The 24,121-nt window shown below is 37.9% G+C and overlaps 1 protein-coding gene across 1 annotated transcript in view; it reads left to right on the plus strand.

The window, feature by feature from the left end:
* Nucleotides 1-24,121, plus strand: part of LOC122792903 (CUB and sushi domain-containing protein 1-like) — a 4,548,980-nt gene that overhangs the window by 3,509,817 nt on the left and 1,015,042 nt on the right. Inside the window, exon 45 of the mRNA XM_044060461.1 lies at nucleotides 17,545-17,718. Within this exon, the coding sequence (XP_043916396.1) occupies nucleotides 17,545-17,718 (174 nt within the window). The remainder of the gene's footprint in view (nucleotides 1-17,544; nucleotides 17,719-24,121) is intronic.

The raw sequence follows: 24,121 nt of genomic DNA on the forward strand, positions 1-24,121 counted from the left end.
TGCACTCCTTGGGTGTGCACAGACAACTTAGATTTTATTTGGACAGGACTAAGCCTCTCAGGAAATCTGAACAGCTGCTAGTTACCTTTGCTGCAGGGCAGAGGGGAAGGCCATTTTGAAGCAAACCATTTCTAAGTGGTTAGGCCATTGCATTAATTTCTGCTATAAGCACCATGGAAAACCTACCCCACATGGGATAAGATCACATTCCACCAGGGTGGCATCTACTTCTACAGCCTTTCTCAGAGGTGTTACTACCGGGGACATCCTAGAAGCTGCTACCTGGAGTTCTGTACATACCTTCACCAAGCATTACCACTTGCCATTTTTTTCTAAATCCAGAGCTGGTTTTGCCACTGCAGTCTTGCAGGGCCTAATAGCTGGTCCTAATGCTATCTAATTGCCTCCTCCCTTCCTTAGCTTTGGGAATCTATCCAAATGTAATGACTGCAAAAGTGAAACACTAAGAACATTGTACAGTTGTGTACACTTACCATAAATTAGAGTTAGGAAAAAAATGTTATGGTGAAATTTGTTTTGTGAATTCCATAATCTGCAGTTTCAAGACTTAGAAATTAGTTTATTTTCCTATAATCCAACCCATTTTCACCCCCCTACCTAGAGATTATTATTGCTATACTTATATGTTGTTATTTGAAGCATGCTTCCATCGCCAAACTTTGCAGTTATTTCTGAAAACCTTTCCAAGATGTCCATCAGAATTTAAATGATCATTATTCGGAATTGCAGTATAATGTATCATTAGGTCTGGAAAAGCACATCTGCTATGCGACTTGACATTTAATTTGATCTCACCACCAAGGCATACATGCATTTGAAGAGATCTCACCCTTCCATACATAGGGTTAGGCCCTAAACCCTTTTGACCTATTCCCTAGCTTTTGCTGCATCAGAATGCATAAATAGGTGTCAACTACCCTCTGATTTACTTGATATCAACCTCTGTTAAAAGGACATTTACTCTTAATTAGATGGGGTGAACAGATTTTGACCTTAATCTTCACCCAGTCTAAATAAACTAACTTCACCATGCACAGACATTATTAACCTGCCAAACTGCACAACATATAAGAAAAGCTGGCCTATCATAATTCAGTTTTATAAGATAAAGAACACAGTATATTAATACTCCTCGAATCTGTTCGTTTTTACTCCATTTAAACTCCCCATATCGGCTAAAGAAGATATGTGGCTCAAAAGTTCTTTTCTTGGTGATAGTTTCAAACTGACTTAACTCATCCTTACTTAAATACAAACCTCCCAAAACCACCATCTTCCATCCATCCATCCACAAACCATTTTTCCCATATTGGTGTCGGGGTGTCACTTTAACATTGTCAATCATCTCGAGCCAAGGTTCACACTGCCAGCTGGCTTATGTCTCTTATTACATTGCCTACCTCCCTGGTTTTTCCTACCTTCTACTATTAATTGTTACTGAATATTACAGTGCTATTTAAAACAAATCCTATAGCCATACTCTTTTATGTTAAACTCTTAGACTTAGTCTTGTCAGCATATACATCCTCACTTCCTGCCATCCAGTTTAGCTATCTACTGCATGCCTCGTTACTCCACATTCCTCGCTTTAATAACATGTACCTTTATAGTGAACAGCCATTGCCAAGTCATAGACCAACACAGTCAGTTCTTAAATGCATAACTCTGCAGCCTGAAGGACTAACTGTAGTCACATTACATATATGCACACTCCTAAAAATAACACATTGAAATCTGGATGTATTGAACAAATCTCCACATCACTGCAGTTATTGAAATTTAACTAAAATAGCCATCACCTCTGTTCTCACCCTTAAGCAGGAATCTTCACCTTTTTGGCATTGTGGAGCAGGAAAAGAATAGGTGTTAGTAACCTTATGTTGCAAGCAATTAGAGTGCAGACTCATAACACTGCACCTACCAAACCAGAGTAGGGACCTAACTGGGTAATATATGACTATACCATTGGCCACTACCTAAACACTGATTGGCGCCTTCTAGTTAAACCTTTACCTTGCCTCCAGTGTGGAAGACATTTTAATTGTATTTTTTTCTAATATTAAACATTACAACACCATTGTTGTAAGACACTTCAGTCTACATAAGTCTTCTAAATGTCTAGCTCATTTACTTATGGCATTTTGTCTTCACGGATTGTTAAAATCACACACAATTTTTGGAAATACTTGCTATATGATTTGCATTTAAAACAAAGCAAAAAAAAAAAAAAACAACAGTGAGAGACCACACGTCTTAAAGAAGGAACAAAGGTTTCTCTGATACGTTAATAAATAGTTACTGTGTTCATGCTCCTTCTGATGAAATTTATACACAACTTTCCCCACAAAGTACTAGTTACAGTGGTAGACGTGCCTGTTGCAATGTAATTGTAAAACATTTTTCAACTATAAATGGTATTAAGGTTCATAGGTGTGTACTAGGCTAATGGCCCTGGAGCCTTTACAAGCCTAGCCCATAGAAGTGCCCTGGCATCATGCTGCCCTACGTTAGTTCCCAGTGCCTCTATCAAGTAGAGCCACTATAGTGATCCCTGGAGTAAACTTTCTATTTCCCATCCACTCATCAAGATTTCTCTTGAAGAGGGCCAGTGAGGTGCTCTGCTTGACATGTATGGAAAGTCTATTCCAGAGTATGGGTAGTCTCTGGGTTATGAACCTGTTCCTCCAGCATATTCTGCTGATTGTGGTAATGAGGTTGAGGTCTCTGGAGCATGTAGTTTGGAGGGGTTAGGATTTCTTTAAATGTAGCATTTCTAACATAGCTGTTTCAGACATGGTTTTGTAAGTCAAGCAGATATTGCCTCTTAATAGACGATATGAAACAAAGAATAGCTGCAGTTTTTTGAGTCTGTTGGTGTAGGACATGTGTTTAAGACCTAGAATCCTCTTCATGAGGTACTTTTGTGGTCTTTCCAGCTATTGCATGTGTCTACTGAGGCACATGCCAAATACTCGATGATTGGCCTAATGAGGGAAGAGTAGAGAGAGATAATGACCTCTTTCTTCCTAGATGCAAAACCCTTGGTAATGAGATGTGACACATAGAAGGACTTCCTGACCACAGTGACAAGGAGAGGTTGCTGTCAACCTGTGTCTCCAGATCTCTTATAAACCTTCAGTGTTCAGTGGGCTCCCATTGATGTGGTAATAGGTGGGAACTGAGTTTTTCCCAAAGGGGATGATGATGCATTTTTTGGCATTAAGCTTAAGGCCATGGTTTCGACACCAGTCACTGGTCTCAGTGAGGTCTTTCTGTAGAATGTCTACATCACCTGGGGAGTTAATAATGGCTGTCAGCTTGCAGTCATCTGTGAACTTGGTCAGCCAGAGTCCCTCCGTGTTGACCTGGACTTCTGAGAAGTAGATGCCAAACAGGACAGGACCCCAGGACTGATCCCTGTGGGACTCCACTAATGACTGGTCAGCATTCTGACTTCGAGTCAGCTACTTTCACACTATGGGTTCTATCTGTGAAACAACGAAATATACACCAGGATCTTTATTAAATAAAGCTTTCGGGTCTACACCCTTCATCAGTATAGGGGTTGATGCCTAGTTTGGTGAGTTTAATAATAATTCCTGAGTCTGGAATGGTATCAATGGTCTTGGCCAGATTGAGGTAGGCTGTATGAACTGCCTTGCCCTCATCCACAGCTCTGGTGACTGACTCAAAGAAGTCAACCAGGTTGAGCAGTCATGATCTACCTTTCACAAAACCAAATTGCGTGGGATCTAGAGTTTGGAGATTCCCTATACCCTTGTTAATTAGGTCCATGATGATGCGCTCCATAGCTTTACATATCCAACTCGTCAGGCTAATATGGAGATAATTCCCAGGGTCTGTAATCGCTCCCCCTTTATTGAGAAGAATGACTGTAGCAGTGCACCATTCGGTAGGGACAAAGCCTGAGGTGAGGCTGTGATTGAACAGGGCACACAGATATGGTGCCAGTTCACTTTGCAGTTCATGTAGAACACAGCCAGGGATATTGTCGTGTCCCATTGAAGCTGTATTCTTGGCCTTGGACAATGCAGATTTAACCTGTGCTGCAGTAATACTGGATGCCTGGCATTCGGTATTGTGATTGGTCCTTTAGGGGGGAGAGAGGGGTAAAGTTGGCACTGAATCTGTTGGTCAGTATGTTGGCAAAATCTGTTGGCTCAGTATAGAAGGTACCATTGTGCAGTAACTCAGAGCAAACCTGGGTAGTGCTGTGGAGATTCTTGATATAACTATAGAAGGCTTTGTGGTTGATTTTTGTGTCTGCCACAATTCTGCCTTCATAGCTGGCTTTAGAGGTTTTGATGAGTGATCTCAACTTTTTGTTGAGGCTAATAAGGGAGTTTTTCCAGTCTTGAGACTTCACCTTTTTCTGCAACAGTGTCTTCTGCAGCAGTGTCTTCTTCTGTTGTAGAGTTTATTGATGGCAGGGATCCACCAGATTGGCTTCCTTTTTTTGGATGACAGCATCTTGGTTTTGCTGGGTATCACTAATTCCATGCATTTATGTATGTGTTCGTACAGTGCATGGTGTATTATTTGACAGTTATGCATCTATTTTGCATTGACATGGATGCTGTGAAGTTAGCCACCTCTGTTTTTAGGAGCCCAAAGTCAGCTTTGGAGAAGTTTTTCATGGCGGTTACCTTTGTGGGGGGTGTGGGTGAAATGTGGATTTCCATGGTGATTAGTTTATGGTCAGATCTAACCAGGGAGAAATTGACTATTGGTGTAGAGCAACGACTGCCCATCTTTGTAATAACCAGGTCAAGGATGTTGCTTCCTCTAGTGGGGGTAAGAATGAGCTGGTCCAGGGCATTGGAAGTGATAAATTCCAGGAAGCATTAGGCCAGTGTATTGGTGCATGAGTAGTTTTCCCAGTTGATGGAGGGGTAGTTGAAGTCACCTAGTATGAGAGTGTTGGGTTGGACCCTAATAGTTTCCAGGGTGCTTAGGAACGTGGAGTGAGAGTCTTGGGACATGGTTGGGGACCTCTAAAAGGCTACAACCTAAATTGCCGTCTTACCCAATGTTAGTTGTACCGGAAGTATCTTGGATGAGTTATGCTGATACTAAAATATATATACTTGTGATTCTCTTCCTGAATTTTTTGTTTTAAAGGGTCCATGTTATTAACTTTGCATATAAGAAATAACAATGAAACTTAAGGACAGAATAGATGAACACATTAAGATGTACTTAGAAAGGAAGCCCAGTAGCTGAACATTTTTAAACTGTCATTCCAGTAATTCAGGCTTGTTGCTTGCTTATTGTACAAGGAACGTATTTGCATTTTAAAGTTTAGGACTTTAACACCTAATGGTCTTAGTTAATTAAGCTGGTTATTTTTCATTGGTCAATAAATTTAGTACTAATTAAGTGTATGTATTTATGTTTACAGAATTTGTGTATTTTGTCTTTCCTCTAAAGGCTCTGTTGAGTCACCACTGATTTTCAGTAAAGTGGCCGCTTTTAGTTGTTGCTATCTTTATTTAAAAAAAAAAGCATGCTTTAAACACAAGCCTTCTCATAAATGGGTGCCAGCAAGAAGGTGATGATGTGCCAGAACACTAGCAAAGCAGTAGAAAACTAAGAAACAAGAAATCTGCTCCCACAGCTGCCCATTTCACTGCAAATGAAAAATTCCAAGAGTAGATGCTGTCGTAATACCAAGAAATGTTTAATAAAACCTTGAGCAGATCAAGAGCCATCTTAGTTAAATGCATCATTCTCCCCTTGTGATCCAAATATGGATAGGGAAGAAGCTACAGTTTTAAAATGCAAGCTAGAATTTTGATATCCATGAAGAATCTGCCAGGTCTAATATCAATTTCATACCTGTATGAGACATGACTGAAGGTTATGTTCAATGCTACTTGTACTGCATTAAATCTTTTAGCTCTAGTTGAGCAAATTACCTTTCTTATCATTTAAAACAATCTGATTGGATGGCTAGACTTGCCCACCTATGACAGACCTATCTGATACACAGCTGAAGGCACATACAAATACAAGAGAAAATTCACATTTGTCTGGATGAAGAGAAAAATTAAAAAGTTGTGAATTTGCATTAACACCAAAAGATTACAGCTGCTAAGCCCCATCAAAACCTTTAAATGTGTCAAAACTTCAGGGCACCTTTCATATGCCAAACCATTAATTACTATAAGCTGAACTGACTAAAACAGAGGTGTTGGTACCAAGCCCTTCAGAGCTTTCCTGCTGCCAAAGACAGTATTCCAATGTGGGCTTTTGAGGATCAACTGTCAACTAATGCTGTTCCATTAATGAGCAGTAAAGTTCCCTTTGGAGAAAAAACTTCCAATTTACTTTTTTGTGACAGAAGTGTTACTTCCACATTTGCAACGCTTGCATTAAGGGGGATGCAAACAAATCTAAGTACAACCTTAAAACCATAAATGGCTGATACGCCTCATTTATGACTGCATTGCCACACTGTCTGAAATAGCACAGTAACACTGTCTCCTCTGTTTTAGACTGTTCATTAAAAACTGCAGGAAAAACCCAGCCAAGCTAGTGTTTTCACTGCATGATACCTTAAATCACCTGTAATGGAGGTCTGTGAGATATATGCAAATGACCCCTTAAGGACATACAGTGTTTCAGCTACATGGCTTCTGAATCCTCATGACATTTAAGTTTTTAAGTCTTTATGGGTGCATTCAGGCCAATAAAGCCAAACTGCAGTAGCTGTGGACATGCATGTTCCTGCCTTTTAGTGACCTGATGAGCACAGTATAAATGGATTGTTTGGCTATACCTTAGAAACTCAGAGATTAAAATCAAGCCTGATATCCATAAATATTAAGATGCCTGCAAATAATCCCAACTTTCATACAATCCAAATCGTAAAAAGGTCACACAGACAAACCATTCAGTAAAAACTGCGATAAAAACCCTGTCAGGCTATACTTTTCACTGTGTGATACCTTAAACCTCCTGTAATGGAGGCCCGTTGGATTGGAATTACCAGGCATTACCCTATGCTAATTTGCTTTAGGCAACTAAGCATCAGACCAAACATGTCCTACTCCACAGTTTGATACAGTGACAGTAATAAAATGCTACTCTACAAAATAATAACCAGCTTGTCTCTTTGTAGCCATCCCTTAAGAATTTTAAGTATAAATGAAAAGTACATCATCAACTCTACAGAAATGTGTTTAATAATGAGAAGAAAAATAATAGACTCCCGTCTCTAATAAGAAGACACGATCTATACGCTACTGCTTGTTAGCCAAGACTGGAATCAAGTCCTCTTTACTGTGCTGTCAGCTGGGCAACTGTCCAATCATGAGACAATGCAGACAGCGAAGATTAAAGCCTGCTTAAATAACATTAGGTGGGTTGATACTGTGGAGAGGCATGGAAGCTGACTCCTCAAATTGTTCCGTCTGTTAATACTGTGGGTTATGTAAGGACATGGTCATAAAATGGACTTGCATATTTCTTTCACCTTTCTAAGTTTCCCTCTCCATTCCATCTTTATCTTGGAGCATACCCTGTTTGTTAGAGCTATTCCAACATTTTATCTGTATTTTCAAACATTTTCTCCTCTCCTAAAACATAAGCTTAGGACATACAGTACAATGCGATTGCCTTAATTTTACTTTGCTTCAGCATTTAAGTGATGCCTGGAGAGGAATTAGTTGCTCTTAGTCCCTTTTTGTGTGTGTGTGTGAAAACATTTCAAGGCTGTTTTTAGCACTTTTCTCCTCAGGCATTCATAGTACACAGCCAAAATTCAGCGTAGCATAGTCAGTGGTAGATAAGGAAAGATAATAATAATACCATTCTTGTCGTAAGAAATGTTTCCATACAGACATGCACCACATGGCTATCAAAAGTCTAGCAGTGGAGTGTAACTAAATATGGTAGTATCCCTTGAGAACACAGTATTGCAAAGGTACAACAGAAGGATGTGTGTAGCTGATGTCTTCTGCAGACTCCAAATACCAGTCTGGTTTAGTAAATAGTGCAAACGTATCTATATATTGGTTTGTTTGTTTTCTTAACCCATAGATCGTTGAAATCTTCTTTTAGAAACACAACAGATCCACTTTTCTCTTCTAGATATTTATTAAAGTTCAGATAGCTGCAATCACACTGAAGATGTTAGTTGTAAATGGCCATAACAGCAGTATAGGATTTTATGTTATTTAGCATTTGCTTACTACTGAGAAAGTGTGTCGGTTCATTGAACCTTTTCAGCCAGAGCCCATGTCAGTAGGGAAATGGTGAATACAATATGTACGGACAGTTTAAAATAAACAGCATATTTTCGGAAGGTAGAAGGAAGTTGAAGTACCTGTAGAAAATTCATGAGGGAACATAATTCCACAAAGATAGTGACAGGAGGTCAAAAGTGAATCAAATTGAACCAAGCTCTGATGTTCTGAGGAAGAAATCTTACCACTGAGCTATTGCACTAACCATCCATCTCATTTAATCCAAATTTGAACTTAACTAAAACTACTTGCAACATAAATTTTGTACAGAGACAAGTCGCCATACCAGAAATATTGGCACATTAATTCCTGTGGCTCTCTAACTAATTGTTATATATTTTAGGCTGCACAATGTCACAGAAATTGAGAGTTCTTGCGAACAATGATTTTTCCTTAACCTATGTGGACATCTGTTCTCCCCATGTGGTGTTGTGAGGCAGATTGCCCCCTTGAAAAAGCATTGTAAACATTTCATGCTCTTTTTGTAGCACATATTTAATCATTTTGTAATTGAGAGGTTGTGATCTATTTAATTAGCATCTTCTTTAATATTTGTATTCCTTTATATATTAAGTAGATTAAGATGCTGATAAGTTATCAAAGAAGGTATAATGGCTTTATTAAAATAAGAATATGCATTACAATTTAAGAAAGAATTTTACAGAAATTCACAGTGTTTATTGCATATAAGGGTTACATTTTTCAGCTGTTCTTGTATTTAAGTTTGAAAAGGAGATAGAATGATCCTCGTTATCAAGGTGCAAAAGTCAGTATAAGGTAATGTGAAGCAAGTGCCATGGTACATATGGCAGGAAATTTACTACGGCCTAGATGACCTGGATTAATTTAGTTGCTTGGTCATATGAATTGCTGGGAGGAAGGATTGGCAAGGCCCATCCTGGGGGGACAGGTAATCTATTTGCAGGCACACAAAGCAATTGGAGCTACCTGCTGAAAGCTGAGAAGCCAACTGCAATGTGCTTCAGCCAAGGGGCAGGGTGGCTTGCTGATATCATTTTCATGCAGATGTGTGGAGCAGTTTGGCATAGTCTTCCCATTGTGTGGCTCCTTGGAAGTTGTCAGGGCACATATCTAAGTAGTGTGGGAGAAACTGGAGTAGGTCCTAAAAGAGTAAAAAAATCCCTTTGGCAGATATTAAACAACACAGACCCGCAACCCCCAAGGTGCCCTTAGATTTCACATCGTCCCTGGTCGTACTTTATTTATAGTATGGGGGTGGTATACAGTAATGTGTAGACCTTGCAGTTGACATGGAGTACTGGAGATGGCTTTAAGAGTGAAGCAGAGAGAAAAAAGGCATGACCCTAAAAAAATAAGTATAAGATAATGTGAGCCAAAACATTAGTTTAAGGTTACTGAACACATGTATATTGCATTACTGAGTAATAAGGTAGTATAATATATTCATTAAAGATGATGTTCATCATTCAACTTCACACAACTTGGCTAACTTCCAAAAGCTCTGGCTGTCCTTCCACAGATCCACTCTGACTGCTGATTGGGCAGCCCTAAGGAGAGAAAATCAACAGTTGTGATATTTAAGAAACCAATTATTTCTGAAGTACTGTCTGTTTCTTGTTTGTGACCACTAAATAAGTTCATAGGTGTTTACTAGGCTAACGACCACAAGGGCCTTTTTAAGCCTAACCATGCATCCTGAATCTCTGACAAGTTCTGACACCCTTGATAAGTGTAAGCATGGGCCTGAGAGATGAACCATTTACAGGTTGCCTGTTTGCATTAGAGACATAGGTGCCAAACCAGGGATGAATTTACGGTTTCTCATCCAAATGTCCAAGTTGCACTTGAATTGGGTTAGGGAGTAACTCTAATTCACATGGATGGGGAGTCTGTTCCATAGTCGGGGGAGTCTCTGGCATACATACCTATCTCTCAAGCAGGTCCTATTTATATCACAGGCAAGATTTAAATCTTTAGAATGGGTAATTCTAGTACTGTTTGTTTTGTGGATATTCAGGAGGTCCATCAGAGTAGGGTCTGACAATGCCTTTTATGCCAGTCATAGATCTCCTCTCAAAAGCCTGTAGGAGACAGAATACAGTGATAGGACCTTGAGGCGGTCAGCATGGGACATATTAATTGCAACCTGTATTCTTTTAGTGAGGAGCCACTGTAGACATTCTGAGCCTCAACTAACGTTGCAGGCTTATTTAATGTAGAAGTGTACTGCTTATACAAACTTTTTATTTGTTCATAAAAGCTTAAGTGTGAGACAATGTTTTTATTAGGGCAAGGACAATGACAGACTGCATAGACCTTATGTGAATGCTGTGACAACTATCTGCTATTTTTTTCTGTCAGTGGTTGGGAGTTGGCATAGGTGTTGGGGATTGGGATAATGGTTATGGTGTTTACCTCACAGACATAAGAAACAGGGTTTGATTCCCACTGTAACAAAAGGAGCTACTGCCAGCCCAGCTATCTGGAATTTTGTAAATAATTATATGTCATTCATGAATATTAATATGATTTATACAAAAGTGTGATAGAAGGAGATACTGCCAGCCCAACTATCTGGAATTTTGTAAGTAGTTGTGTGCCATTTGAGAATAGCAACATGATTCATATGCCTGTGTTACAAATGTATTAGAACTGTATGTCATCATGTATAGACATGTGTGGTGAAGATATATTTTTATACACTATTGTAATTGTTTAGATGTATGTATTTTAAAATGGGAGACTGAAACTTTAAAAGAATTGTTGAGGATGAGTTACTTTATGGCTGGGCCATAAACAAAATGTGTTATCTCTCGGTTTCAGTGCAGTAACAGAGACAATCTCTAGAAGTTTTCTGTATTGTCTTTACATGTGAAGTAATGTAAATTTTTTTACGACTTCCACCATTTGCCAAAGATCTGAGGGGTTTGTATTTTTCATAGGGAGATGCTAAATGCTGGCAGTTTCTAGCAATGGAGGTTTTCACCTGGGATAGTCAGATAACAAAATTGATGTCATCCTGCAAGTATTCTAACAGCAATATTTGAGATACTAATTTAAGATCTCTCTGACAAAGAGACAGGGCATTTTTGTATTTTGTCTTTGACCTGGCAGCATCAGCTGGGAAACCCCACTCACCACATCTGTCTTACCTGGCTGTGTAAGTAAGTTAACTAGGGTACAGTAATTTCTTTTAGATTCAGTAAGAAATATAGTAAAAATTAGTTTAGATTCTTTCTGTATTTATTTGAGATTGTCCGGCAATGCTGTTTTAAATATTTCTTGTGATATTGATTTAAGAAGTCACTGTGGATACATATTTAGTATTGTCTTGTTCTTTTATTATTTATTATTAAATATATTTAAACATGTCTTTATGGTTATTTGTGAGACACATTTAACTCCTAGAGTACCTGCTTATCTATTTGGTGACACTGTGCAGGCAATGCCTAATAGGCTTGCTCTTGGTCAAACTACCATTTGGATTAATAATAAAAGTACACAGCACGATTGGACACCCTTTGCTAATGGCCTTAAAGTAGCTGATAAGGAGTGGCTGGTGGCAGGTAAAACTACCTTATAGTCTGGGCAGAAGGGGGAATAGCTAGTAAACCTGTGCCAGCCTTTCCCAGGTGTGTGTGTGTGTGTGTGTGTGTGTGTGTGTGTGTGTATAAATCAAACCTCTAAGTATGTATGTGTGTTTCAGCTACTTGGGCAGCGACATGAAGCATTGGTTGGACAGAGGGGGTGCTAGAGGTCTTGTCACAGTCACTCGGCTGAGATCTCAACACTATAGCTGTGTCAGTGGGGAGTTTTATTGGGGATCTGGAGAAAGAGGAAGAAACCAGCCCCAGACTGACTGTGGTCTCTGTGTGCTGTTAAGGGAAATTGCACTTTACTGTGAGTGTACTTTTCATCTTCCCAGTGTGTACATCCCCTGCTGTTGCCAGAGTTGAAGATTGAATCTCCTTATTTACTGGGCCAGTGCTGGGGCATTACACCCACCTTGAGGAAAACTGATAAGGCTTAAAGTGGCTCAGATGAAGAGCTAACCTGTGAACTAGAATACTGATAGGATTTTTTCTGTACTGCTTGTACATTTGCAGCATATATACTGATTGTGTTCACACTGTGAAACTACCTGCCATTTTTTTCTGTAAGACTAAGTTTTTCTTCTTAGGGAGTCTGACAAGATTTTATTGTACTGCTTCTACCTTTACAGGGGTTATTTACAACTTGTGCCTAAACTGTGACAATTTACTTGCCATTTATTTCTGTTGGATTCATTTTGTTTCAGTGGGATTATAAGACAATTTAGAGTACTACTTCTTGTGCATTTAGGGCATATGCACTGCTTGTCTTCACTCTCTGATAATTTATCTGCCATTAATTCTCTCATACTAATTTTATACATCAGGAATTCTGACAGTTTAATTTATTTCTTGTGTATTTAGTGGGCATGTGTTATGAGTGTTCTCATGGTGGCAACTTACCTGCAATTTATTTCTTCCAGACTAATTCTATTTTTAAAGGGTTTCAGACAGGATTTTACTGTACTGTTTCTGCATCATAGTGATTTTGTTAGATTTTGTCTTTAGGATAAAGTATAAATGTGCTGCTTATGTAAACTATGGGCAATTTATCTGCTGATCAGTTCATTCCAGCAAACCTTACTGCATCTGACTAATCCTCCTCAGACACGACACAGATATTTATCCTGCTACTGCTGGTCTGACTTCCTCAGGTGCAAAAAATAATCAAAATCTATGCCTTACTCAATAATGGATACAGATGCACTGGTCATATGTTGCTCCTAAGCCAGTCACTTCCTTCTTCAGCTTCCTCTGGTGTAGTTCTTTAATCTACGTTTAACCAGAGGTCATCCTTGTCCTATTCTGCTGTTTCTAATGTTCATGTCCAGGCATGGGAAAACCATCTTTTCTGAGACATGGAGTTTCTCAAGGGGGATGCTACTGGATGTCCAGGATGTGTACCCTTGAAAGGGCACATATTCCTCTTCTAGTCGGTTACTGACAATAGATAGAAAAGAAAAAAAGTTTTGCTCACCTGAAAACATAGTATCCATAAGAAAAAAATTATTTCTTGCCTTAACTAAGAAGCTGGTTCAAACAGCCGTCCTGGAACATGACCCTCAGTACCTGATAGGCAGAAGAAATCTGGTCCTCACAAACTCCATGTGAGGTGATTTCCTTTCTCAGATTATTGCCTGGAGGAGTGAGGTGTCTTTTCCTGAACCTGTGGATATTCATACTGCATTAAGAAGATTTATTAACATGTTATAAAAGGATTTGCATCATTCTAAGCCTTTTCCTCCTCCAGTGCCAACCTTGGAGGAGGTATATTTAGGGTTACCACCTGTCCCACTTTGCGAGGGACAGTCCCTCTTTGGGCAGTTGTGCCCTGACAAAGACATTGTAAAAATGGCAAATGTCCTGAGATTTTAGGACAAAATTATTTTCTATATTTTATGTAATAGTTGCATAAAACAGTTATTCTGTATCTAAAATACCTAAATGTTATAAGAAACAGAATAAGCAACTAAAATGCTACAATAATAAGCTTTTATTTAGGCAAAAATGTTAAGTTCTAACCTTTGTACTGACCATGGGTATGTGTCGGCTTGTAAAATCTGATGTTTGTACCAAAAATGTCCCACTTTGGCCATTTGAAAAGGTGGCAACCCTAGGTATATTAGACCCACCTGGCTCAACCTTGATTCACAATCTTCAGTCCCCATAAAAGCAGATATGTAACAGGCTACTATTAACTTCCAAATCTTACTCTTTGAGTATGGGGGAAAGGTTTATAGACAGATTTTTTGACATGGCTGTAATAGATAAACATGCCTTAAAATTTATTTTATAATTGTGTAGAGGCTGACGTGTTACATTGTTTCTGCTTTTATTTGAGGATGTATACATGGGTACAATATTAAAAGTTTTTCAGGAAAAATAAAATCTAAATTCAGCTTTATAAAAAAGTTATATTTAGTCCATCTGTTGTTCTTGTCCACAAATTATTTGATAAAAGTGAGAAATTAATTTAGGGAGGTTCTAACATGCTGCAGGCTCTTCTTTCAAATTCACAAAATCTATGAGGAAAACACCTTAACCGTTATACCAACCCCAACTTCTATTTTAAACACTAGGCTACCTGCTCTTGCAGGCCATTTAAGCCTAGCCAGTTTGCCTTACAAATATGAGAATTAAACCCTATACCTAATGTCTATGAGTTAAAATAGGCTACACTGAGATTTGAACCCACACATAGGCAGACAACATTCACTTTGCCGAACTGCTTAACCATTTGAACTAATGGACATCACACTGCCTATGAAACGACTGTAGATTACAGGACAGGAGCAATAGCAATCAGGAACTTTTCCAATAAATATATTTATTTAACATTTGTTTACCAGGAAATTTCAATTTTCGGCAGAGGCCTGGGGAGAAACACTCCAGACACGTCTTTGTGATGGGGGAAGAGACCAGAGCACCCAGAGGAAATACAGGGAGAACATACAGACTCTGCACAGAATGAACCCCAGCCAGGAATTGAACCAGGGAACCTCTTGCTGTGCGGTGATAATGCTAACCATTGCACCACTTCACCATCCATGATGACTGACTTAAAGCCTCAGAGGCTAAGCTAGCATGGCTTCTCTTTTCAGCCATACTTCCTGTTTCTATCTCTTAATACCTATCCCTGCAAGTGTGTCTGTTCCTTTCCCTTTGACAAGGAATTGTCACAGACTCTCTGGTGTTAAAGGTAGTACAGGGGGGAATAGGAGAGGAACAGTTGACACTGGATAAAAAAAATCCTTTCAAGAGAGCTCCTCCCAACCCTCTAAAGTTTATAGGCCAAACAGATTTTTTTTTCTTGTGGTTTGTCATCTTTTCTTACCCTAGGAGTCATAAAGCCAGTGCCATTTCAAGGGGCTTAAGCTTGTATTCCAGAATGATTCAAGTACCAAAGAAGAGCCTTCTTGGAGTCCAATTTTAAATGTCCATTTCTATTTCATTTTAAAGAAATTTCACTATTAAGGATGTCACCCGTTCAGAGTCTGCTATGCTTTATTAACCATGGAAGCTTTATGGTAACAAGGGACATTTAACATCTTTTAACGTCGGTGTCTGGATCACATATCAACTGTATTTACCATTACATCCATAGATTTTCAGATACCAGTCTTCAAATATAAGTAAATGTGAGTTTCTCCTTGTTTTCTCCAAATTATAAGTTATTCTGTAGACTCCTCTGAGTTCCTTGGAAGTAGTTCCTACAAGGGTAAAGGTACAAGGTCTGTGCATTTTTTAGACAGACCGACGCACATAATTTTCAAACAGTTGTACAACACCACAGTGATGTGATATATCAGCAAACTAGGGGGCACAAGGGTATACCCCCATACAGATTGGCTAGGTCCACTTGGGAACTAACACGTCATCAATCCTTAGTTCTCCAAGCACATTGCTTTCTTTTAGAGCAAAACACAGTGGCAGGCAAACTGAGCAGATCCAGGGCAGACCCTCAGGAATTGAGTTAGTATGGGGGATCTTCCATGTATTGATTTAGTTCTGAGATACATCTCAAAGAGGTCTGTTCGCCTCCTTTCAAAACACAATAGATGCTGTTTTAATTCCTTTGCAAAGGGAAGTTTTCTTTATGTATTACACTCTTTCCACTGATATTAAGGGTAATCCTGAATATTCAGAAAGACCCCACAAAAATATTTGTGGACAATACCTTCTGGCACAGGCAGTATTGATTCTCCCTTTTATATAATTGGCTATGGGCAATTACCAAAAGCTTCCTCAACATTTGGATTTACTCAGACAAGTCAGGGGAGTTTGATACACATCTCTAGTTATCTGCCTGGATTCTGATACCTCTGTTTTGAGGATGTACAGCAGGTACTAAATAAGGCAAAAAATCCTGCGGCTAGAAAATCCTATACTGACACGTCGACGACTCTTCTAGTTGGTACCCACCAAATAACCACGGCCCTATTCTGGAATTGTACCAGTGTTGCTCAAATATTTGTGTGTTACAAGCCACCGGATTTCATAGTGCTTTGTTAAAGTACATATTATGGCCAGTTAAGTGTATCTGCTCATAAGTCCTTCTCTTCTCGCAATGTTTTTTTTTTTTTTTAAATTTAATTAGTTTTTAATTATTTAATTTAATTATTGTTTTCATTTTCTGATAAGAGTGTTTTATTTGAAACCACCTTGCAAACAGGTTGTTCCTTCCTAGAATTTTTACTTTTGGTTGGAAAGGTTAACCACATTTCCATCTGAACCTACCTACACATTAGCCATTTAAGGCTCATTACATGGCAGACTGTTCTTCTATTTTCTCTGACATATGAAAGATTAGTGTCTGAGTTGCAAGATCTCTTGATGGCTAGACCCTCTCAGGTCTATGTTTAGGATAGGGTATCCACAGGATCAAATCCATCAGTCATGTCCAAAGATGATTCAGTTTCTTGGAAGTAGACCATCAGTCTTGCAGTGTTCCCGCCTAACCCTCAGAACCATGGAGAAGGGATTTCACATACTCTAGACATGCTTAAGTAGCTCAGGTACTGACCAAGTCTACTAGAAAAGTCAATCTGCTATTTATTTTTTGTGTTAGCACTAAGGAAGGGCAACCTGTTTCAGATGATCTCTAGTTGGTTGTCCTTGGTTTTTGCCTTTTGTGATATCTGCCATGATAAACCAGTTAGAAGCAGTATTAAAGCACACTGTCTGAGGGCCTTGTATTCGTTGATGGCATATTCAAAAGGAATACACTCTAGCAGCTTTCTAGAGACAGCAACATGGTCCTCTATATATAGCTATACAAGGGATTTTGTACTTGTCTATTAGTTTACAACAAGAACTGGCTATGGTAGGACCATTCTCCGGGGGCTCCTAGAACCAACTTACTTTATATATTGTATGATTACAGAACAGTGAGAGGTATGCATAACAAACACAGCGTACATGTAAAGATAATACAGAAGCAAAAAAAAAAAAAACGGGTTCCTATTTTTTGTATGTACATCCTTCAGAAAAATATTTTTGAAGCATTTAATTTTTAATAAATTACTTTGTTTTGTGTGTTCAGTGTGTCCACATGTAATTTGTGGTGAGGCACTTAAGACTGACAGATTTTATTTTTTCTGAAAAGAACAGAGGCAGTGCTTTTAAACCACAGGTTATGATGAGCAATCAAATTATTTATTTATTTATTTTTTGCATTGCAGCAATTTCCTGTGGACACCCTGGCCTACCCATGAGTGCTAATATTATTGGAGAATCATTTATGTATGGCTCTGCTGTTCATTATACCTGCTCTGGGGGTCGAACTCTAACCGGCAATTCTACCAGAACTTGTAGGGAAGATGGTCGGTGGAGTGGATTCCTGCCACATTGTTCAGGTACATAAGAAATCAAAAGTTTAAATTTCATAAAGAAAGTGTCCCTGTTTTTATTATATGCCTATACAGTATAATAATTTTGTAAATAACTGATTTCACTAAGCTCATTTTCCTATGTATACATTTTCTTAACTGTTGTACATATTTCCTTTCATGTTTGCAGAGTTCTGTAGTATGATAATGTTTCTGATTGCTCTTAAACCGACATATATTTTGCTTTTATTGTATTCCGTACAACACTTTACCCAGGTCGTGGCTGAAAAGGGTCATCTTACCAGCCCATCTACCTGGTCAACAAATAGAAATAAAATACATTTTTTAAAGCTTAGAAATTTATATTGCTGAATGTATTACACAGTTTTCCAAAGAAGATACATATTTTCTGAATATATTCAGGAATACTAGTGTTCCACTTTTGAATGTGCACTAATGTGACACATAGTAAAGCTAATGTTCTAGATGTAACAATCTCAGTTTTAATTTGTCTTACAAAATCAAAGCATTTTAGATGGAAAGCTAATAAGTATATGAATACACTGATTGGTGAATTAAAAGGGCTACATTATATAATTGAAGACACACTCCTTCAGATGTGTCTTGATCAAACTCGAAAGCACTAAACAGCAAAATAGAGAAACAGCATACAAGCGATTTCTATCCCTGGGAAAAAAATCACTTGGCCACCTCCATTACTTTGCTGTTTTCCTCACAGTAGTGTGATCTTAGAGTTGGTATATTTAAGTAGGGGGTGTGTGTGAGCACAGACCCCACATCAGGGGGTGTGGTGGGCGAAATCCCCCACTTTATATAATGTTTTGAAGTTTTTATATTTATTTTTTTTGTGGAACAGAGATTTTTTTTCCCTGGGAAAAAAAAAATTGCTGTTCCAAGTGTTCGGGATTGTAAGCGTTTGCTTACATGTTGTTGATAAATCAGCATTTGCTTTTTTAAGCAGTCGCTGATTTAATATAGACCCAATTAAAATATATACAGTGGAGCACAGGCTTGAGGATTGTGCTACAGTGTTAGATTCGGAAGCCACAGAAAAGTCTTAGACCCTTACCTAGATATTAAAAAAGTACTTAGGGCTTTGCCATAGTAATGCGTATTCATATATATATATATATATATATATATATATATATATATATATATATATATCTTAAAAAGCTCCAAGAATCTCAAATATAAAACTGTTTTTTGCACTATGAGGTTTAACACACTGTCAGTGTAGTCTGAAATATGTTCAGTCTTTGTGCATTAATTAGAAATAATGATTCTGAAAGGGGAAGGCTAAGCTTTTTTATGAATCTTGGGGATGCCAAAACATTTTCCCAGACTTGCACTAAATACCTGTAAGTATTGTAATTCCTCTAATGTGATGAATTGGTCACGTTTGCAAAATGTGGTTGTACTTTTCCCTTTTAAAATCATGTGTGTGTGTGTGTGTGTGTGTGTGTGTGTGTGTGTGTGTGTGTGTGTGTGTGTGTGTGTGTGTGTGTGTGTGTGCGTGTGTGCGTGTGTGCACGCGCGCGTGTGTGTGTGTGTGTGTGTGTGTGTGTGTGTGTGTGTGTGTGTGTGTGTGTGTGTGTGGTTGTGGGTATATTTATATATATTTATTTTCAGTAGTAAATGTTGAACGTTCCATACCTCAAATGCTTGCTTTGCTAATGTGTGTGTAAGATGGGGAATGGAAAATTGCTCGTTCCCTGCTGTTGTGCAATCTTGAAGTTGAGTATATCCTTTGCAAGTGTTGTAGAGGTGGCTTGCCGCATGCATTTTTTTTTTTTTGTTTATTTTTTGATATATTTAGTTTCAGTCTTTTTGGAGTAACAGTTTTAGTATCTGGGAAATGTAAACAAACAAACACAGATATTTACATTCATTCTCACACAGACACATGTAAGGTGTGATTCCTTATATCACTGTGCACTCAATCAGTTTCTGAATGATACTGAAGTGTAAGTGAACAGTTGTATGTAAGGAAAAAGCATGGGGATATCAGAGGCACTACTTGTACAATTTGTTGTATTGCTTTTTGTCTGAGATTACACCCATTGGGATAAGAAGCTTTGTTTTGTTAAGTACTCTAAGTAAGTGAAATGTCACAGCTGATACCAGTGTAATATACTGCACTGTTTTTAGTGTGAGACTGCACACAGTGAGAGAAGGAGTTTTGCCTTTACTGTTGTGCAATTTCAGAGTTGGTATATTTAAAGTAATGGGGGTACAGGAGGGCTTACTTCCCTACTAAAGGACTGTTTTATTGTTTTATTTATATTAAGTTTCAAGTTCTGGGTCTGTTTCTCTTTAGTGTTTTAGCTTTAATGCATTGTAGATATATAGATATAGATATATAGATATAGATATATATGTATATATATATATATATATGTGTGTGTGTGTGTGTGTGTGTGTGTGTGTGTGTGTGTGTGTGTGTGTGCGTATGTGTGTGTGTGTGTGTGTTATAAGTATGCGGCACTATGCAAAGTCAGAAGTGACCACCCAAAAGACACCTCCAGATTCTCACATACACTCTCCTAATACAGGCCTAGGCTTCTGAAAGAAGAATAGCTTTACCATTTTAGAAACAATATACTATAGTATATTTAATCGACAAAAAAACATAACATGAGCTTTGAGTATTAACAAAGATGTATTTCAGTACAGCGGAATTTAATGCAACTTAGTGAAATGTAATATCACATAATTTACTAGGGGTACATACAAAACATGGTTTATAAAAAATGAAAATGAAAAATGAAATCTAGACAATAGCAGTGCCATTCCTATAACCCCGGTCATCACTGGCAGCATCTATACTTTTAATTAACTTTACAGAAAAGTAGCAACTGATCTGGCTTTATAATTACAGTTGATACAAATATATTTAGTACTCGATACTTGGGTATTTTAGTATGGTTTACAAAAAAAACAGCAAACAGGAGATGCTCAGGTAAAATACTGAAAACTTTGTCAATAAAGTATACCTGGATAATAAGTGCATTGATGATACTATTGCTTACATCAGGATTACACCTGTTGGGATAGTATTATTATTTACAGCCTGGATATTATGTGCAAGGACACTACAGTTACTATAGTGTGATTGTTCACAGATGGATACCATGTGCAGTCAGAGTACTGTTACTCACAACAGGATGTATTATTACTTGTGTGGTGCTGTTCCAAGTGATCATGTCTTAACAGTTCACAGCTGCTTGAACTCTTAAAGTCCCAATGACTTAATGTTAGCTGCTGAGTGAAAATTCTTAATACACATACTGACATATAGAAGTGTCACTAGCTCAACCAGTGCCTCATGCCTTTACTGTGTACTAGCACCTAATCACCTCTGCTCTTAAAGTGATGAGCAAAAATAAAGGAAGTCTGCAAAACTAAAGCTGCTGTTCAGCTACCCAACCTGCATGCCCCAGCTCTTCAAGTAGTGAAGATCAAATAAAACTTGAATTTTAATAAAAAGCTGCTTTGCTACAGTGTATACCCTACACAGAGTGATGCAGCACTCAGGTTTCCAATATTTTTTTTTTTTTTTTTTTTTTTAAATTTAAACTGTAGCAAACTGCAGTGGTGGTGCTGCGGTAGCATTGTCGCTTCACAGTTAGACGTTGCCCGTTCAATTCTCAATTAGAGCATCTTCTGTATAGCGACATGCGTGAATGGGCGTTCCTTCGTTGAAGGTTGTGCATTAGGCCCGGCAAGCCAGTACGTAAAAATCTACTGCCAATCATTAGCAGACCAGAGTTCTGCTGTGGCGACCCTTAACTGGGAAAAGCCGAAAGACACAAACAAACAAACTGTAGCAAACTGCTTACTACAGTCTATGGTTTATTTAAACTGTAGCAAACTGCTTACTACAGCCTGCAGCTTAGTCCACACAGAGACTGCTATAGCACCCAGGTCTGACTGCAAATGAATTACTGATTTTTAAAAGCTGGTATTGCACTAAAAAGTGACTGAGATTTGTGATATGGACCATATGACCGATCCGTAACCCCTAACTCTTTGCACCAGGGGGAATTGCCCTCTTTGCCCTACCCAAGCTATACCACTGCTTAGGTATATGGTATAAAACTCAGATAATTACTGCTGAGGAGAAGAAATAACTTAATTTTAGACATTGCATTGCATACCATTGGGACATACTAAATTGTCTGAAGCTGCTACAATATGAGTTGAAATGTTTGAATCCAATTTTTCTCTTGAACCCTAATTTAATTACATTTGGAAACACTGTGCATATTTTGTCTTATGTAGTTCTAAAGAACAATGAGAAACATTATCACTATTAATTCATATATATCTATATTAATAGAATTACTGCTCATTGTTATTCAAAAATTAGCATGCTGATTGGATAGGCCAACAAGCATGCGTGTTGTAAATCAAGCATATAACAGTAGAAAAAACACTGGCAAATGAAGTACCATTGAGTGGTGAGACTTTCTCCTGGCATACGTTGGGGGACAATGAAAAAAAGAAAAATTGAGTATGTTCTACAAAACTAATGAAACAAAAACATACCTGATCTTGTATTTCTTCACTGCCCTTTGTAAAGTCTTGATATTTTTAAATGTTAAACAAAATAAACAAACAATTAAAAAAAAAAACACAAATGGAGATTTGCGTTTCTCTTGGCTTGTCCTGCTCTGCACTGATGTACTGTGCAGGTGTGGAAATGCAAGTCCCATACTCTTGCACAATGCATCAGCCCAAGAAGACTGAAGTGCAGTTATATACATAGATACATTATTTAAGAAAGGTAAGGAATTTCAGTAATGTCATTGTATAAAAGCAATAATTCACTTTTACTTGTGGTTATATAAGGGTAGCTCACAGTTGCTTTGTTTAATCGCTTGAACCTCACCTTTGTGATCAAACCATACAAGCTATAGCTAAATCCTGATATTCATAGGATCATAGGAGGTTACTAAGCTAATGGTCCTGGGGCTCTTACAAGCCTAGCCAGGAGTTTATCCCTAAAATAAACCTCGGATTATTGCTTAAATACACACACACACACACACACACACACACACACACACACATACACACACACACACACACACACACACACACACACACACACACACACACACGTATTATTTTTGAAATATGTAGGTATGTATTTGTGTGTGTGTGTGTGTGTGTGTGTGTGTATTAAGAATATGTGAATATCTGAATCTGTGTCTATATCTATATATATATATATATATATATATATATATATATATATATAGTGTCTTTATATTTCAAATGTGAAGGGCATATAAAAATTCATGTATGCATGTATAAAGAGTTAGAATTTAGCTCATTGTTATGTATGTTTTTTTCCACAATCTGTGGACTGCTCTGTTATATGGAAGCAAACTATTCTAAAAAGTTATATTTCTGAAAGCATAGTAATTTTTTATCTTGTAATTGTTTCACTATTATATAAATAGTAACAGATTATATTCTAGCATGAATTACACACAGACTTTGACCTGGATTAGTACTTTATTGCACTGCTGCTTGCAGAAAAAAATAAATCTATCTATCTATCTATCTATCTATCTATCTATCTATCTATCTATCTGTCTGTCTGTCTGTCTGTCTGTCTGTCTATCTATCTATCTGTCAGTCTATCTATATGTACCTGTCTGTCTATCTATATGTACCTGTCTGTCTATCTATCTATCTCTTTATCGAAGCATTAAAAAAGTCAGCCAGCCTAATGAAAAACATTTTACATTTATTTGTATTTTTTCGTTTAAAATTTGTTGACCAGATCTATCAGGACCATTTACAGGCTCAGTCCTTGGAGAATGCACCCCAAAATGTAGATAAATGAAATACAGTATAGTAGTGATAGAGTGACAACGATTAAGAAGGGAAGCATAAGTAAGACATACGAGGCTAAATATAAATGGTAGCACACCTGCCAACTGTACCTCATTATGAGTCAATTTGAGACTTAAAAATTCAGTGTTTCATGCTGCTCCACACAGAAGGGTTTTAACACACATTTATTGTTAAGATGTTTTTAACAACTATCCATGGTAAATAATAAAAAATGGGGAAAAAAGAACTATACAAGGCCTAAATAATATGCTCTACAGGTATGATTCAGATCCCTGTCACTACACACTTTATCCTACAGACTGTTAAGAGATGACCTGTTTCTAGCATACAAGGCAACCTCTGACCCAGTACTAATGGATATTTGGCATGTGAGCAAGTCAAATGGCATCAGAAATACTCAGTCTAAGGATCTAAATCTCTTCTGCTTCAGCAGACAGGTTTGGAGGGAGAGGTATATCTCAAAGAGGATACTCTGAGACATACTTCCCATCCATGTAAGACAAAACTCATTTCTGAATATTCAAATGCAACTTGGATC

The sequence above is a fragment of the Protopterus annectens genome, chromosome 2.part0 (assembly GCF_019279795.1).
Source record: "Protopterus annectens isolate FY-2018-M chromosome 2.part0, PAN1.0, whole genome shotgun sequence".
Classification (NCBI taxonomy): Eukaryota; Metazoa; Chordata; order Ceratodontiformes; family Protopteridae; genus Protopterus; species Protopterus annectens.